Source organism: Wasmannia auropunctata, unplaced genomic scaffold (assembly GCF_000956235.1).
Source record: "Wasmannia auropunctata unplaced genomic scaffold, wasmannia.A_1.0 LD316340.1, whole genome shotgun sequence".
Classification (NCBI taxonomy): domain Eukaryota; kingdom Metazoa; phylum Arthropoda; class Insecta; order Hymenoptera; family Formicidae; genus Wasmannia; species Wasmannia auropunctata.
The window spans coordinates 1-1,321 of record NW_012046550.1 but is presented as its reverse complement, the minus strand read 5'-3'; the positions used below and the strand labels follow the sequence as shown (position 1 = coordinate 1,321).

Below are 1,321 nucleotides of genomic sequence, written 5' to 3'. Positions count from 1 at the left end.
AGAGATTTTGAGTGCGGTTTGTTGGGTTTTGTGAATTGCTTGAGAAAAGAACCGGCCGGAGAACTTGTTAGGGGTGTGCTTATTCAAGATAAGGAGGCTCCTAAATTTTCTCTACAAGATTCTTTTTATTTAGAGCAACTACAAAAAGATATGACCATTAACGTATTGCGATCTAATAAAATCTGGGGGTCCTATAAACATTTAAGATTACCACACCCGGAAACCAAGCTTGTATCTACCGCTCAAGTCTGCCAAACGGTAAACAAATCTTTTCTAATCATATCGATAATCTATTAATGTGGAATGTATAATATTATGTGTTTTGTAAATGGGAAAATGTTAACACAGTAAAAGCAAATATTGGTGAATTAATAATATTTATATGTAAGTCTTATAAGTTTCCAGTTTAACCAAACTGGCGCGCCAAATATTAGTCGATCATACTTTTAAATTAAATCCAGAAAACATGCTTCTAAATTAAATATAGAGGACGTAATATCGCAATTAAATTGACAAAGTAATATCAATTTGAGTAATATCAAGTATATCAATTTGATGCTAACAAGCATATTTAAATACTTTAAATCATGAAAAATAACTTATTGCAAGAAAATAATATATAACCAATATAATATAATATTTTTCGTATTAAGTTAATTTCCAGGATTCAACAGATGCTCATTGGTATCAAATTACTTTGTCAATTTTTTTGATATTACGTTCTTTGGATTCAATTTAGAGTTGTGTCATAAGACCGACAAATGTTTGGCGCGCAGTTTGCTTAAACTAGAAATTATAAAATTCATATAAAAATATTGTTAAAATACCAAAACTTGCTTTGACCGTGTTGGCATTTTTTTCATTTTAGTTTGAACATTGATTAAATTTACGTATATACTTTATTTGTGTTTTACATTTTATGAAGATGTTTTCTTTAAAAATTTAGTTTTACATGTGTCATATCATTATATAAAATTGTTGAGTTTCTGTAGGTTCATGGTGATATAAGCACATTCTCTTGGATAGAAAACAGTCTGTCTGTCGAGTCTTGCGGTGAAGATTTAGTATATGTGGTTTATTCATCACTTAATTTCAAAGATGTAATGCTTGCTACTAGCAGATTCGTATCAAATCGAGCGATTTCGCTTGGGCGGTTGTTTGAATATACACCATTAGGAATGGAATACGTGGGATTCGATGCCAAGGGCCAACGTGTAATGGGACTTCGTGATACAGAGTAAATAATGTTCCAAAAATTACAATAATGTGTAACATCATAGAATTTAAATTTAATTAAAGATATTCCTCCTAGTTGTATAGC

General features: G+C 30.4%; 1 protein-coding gene across 1 annotated transcript; it reads left to right on the top strand.

The window, feature by feature from the left end:
- Positions 1-7: 7 nt before the first annotated feature.
- LOC105460752 (fatty acid synthase-like) lies at positions 8-1,237 on the top strand (the record flags this gene model as incomplete). The annotated part of the gene is made up of 2 exons (XM_011707251.1): positions 8-258; positions 993-1,237. Coding segments are annotated over exons 1-2 (353 nt in total), but the record flags the coding sequence as incomplete, so codon positions are not given.
- Between the last annotated feature and the right edge of the window lie 84 nt (positions 1,238-1,321).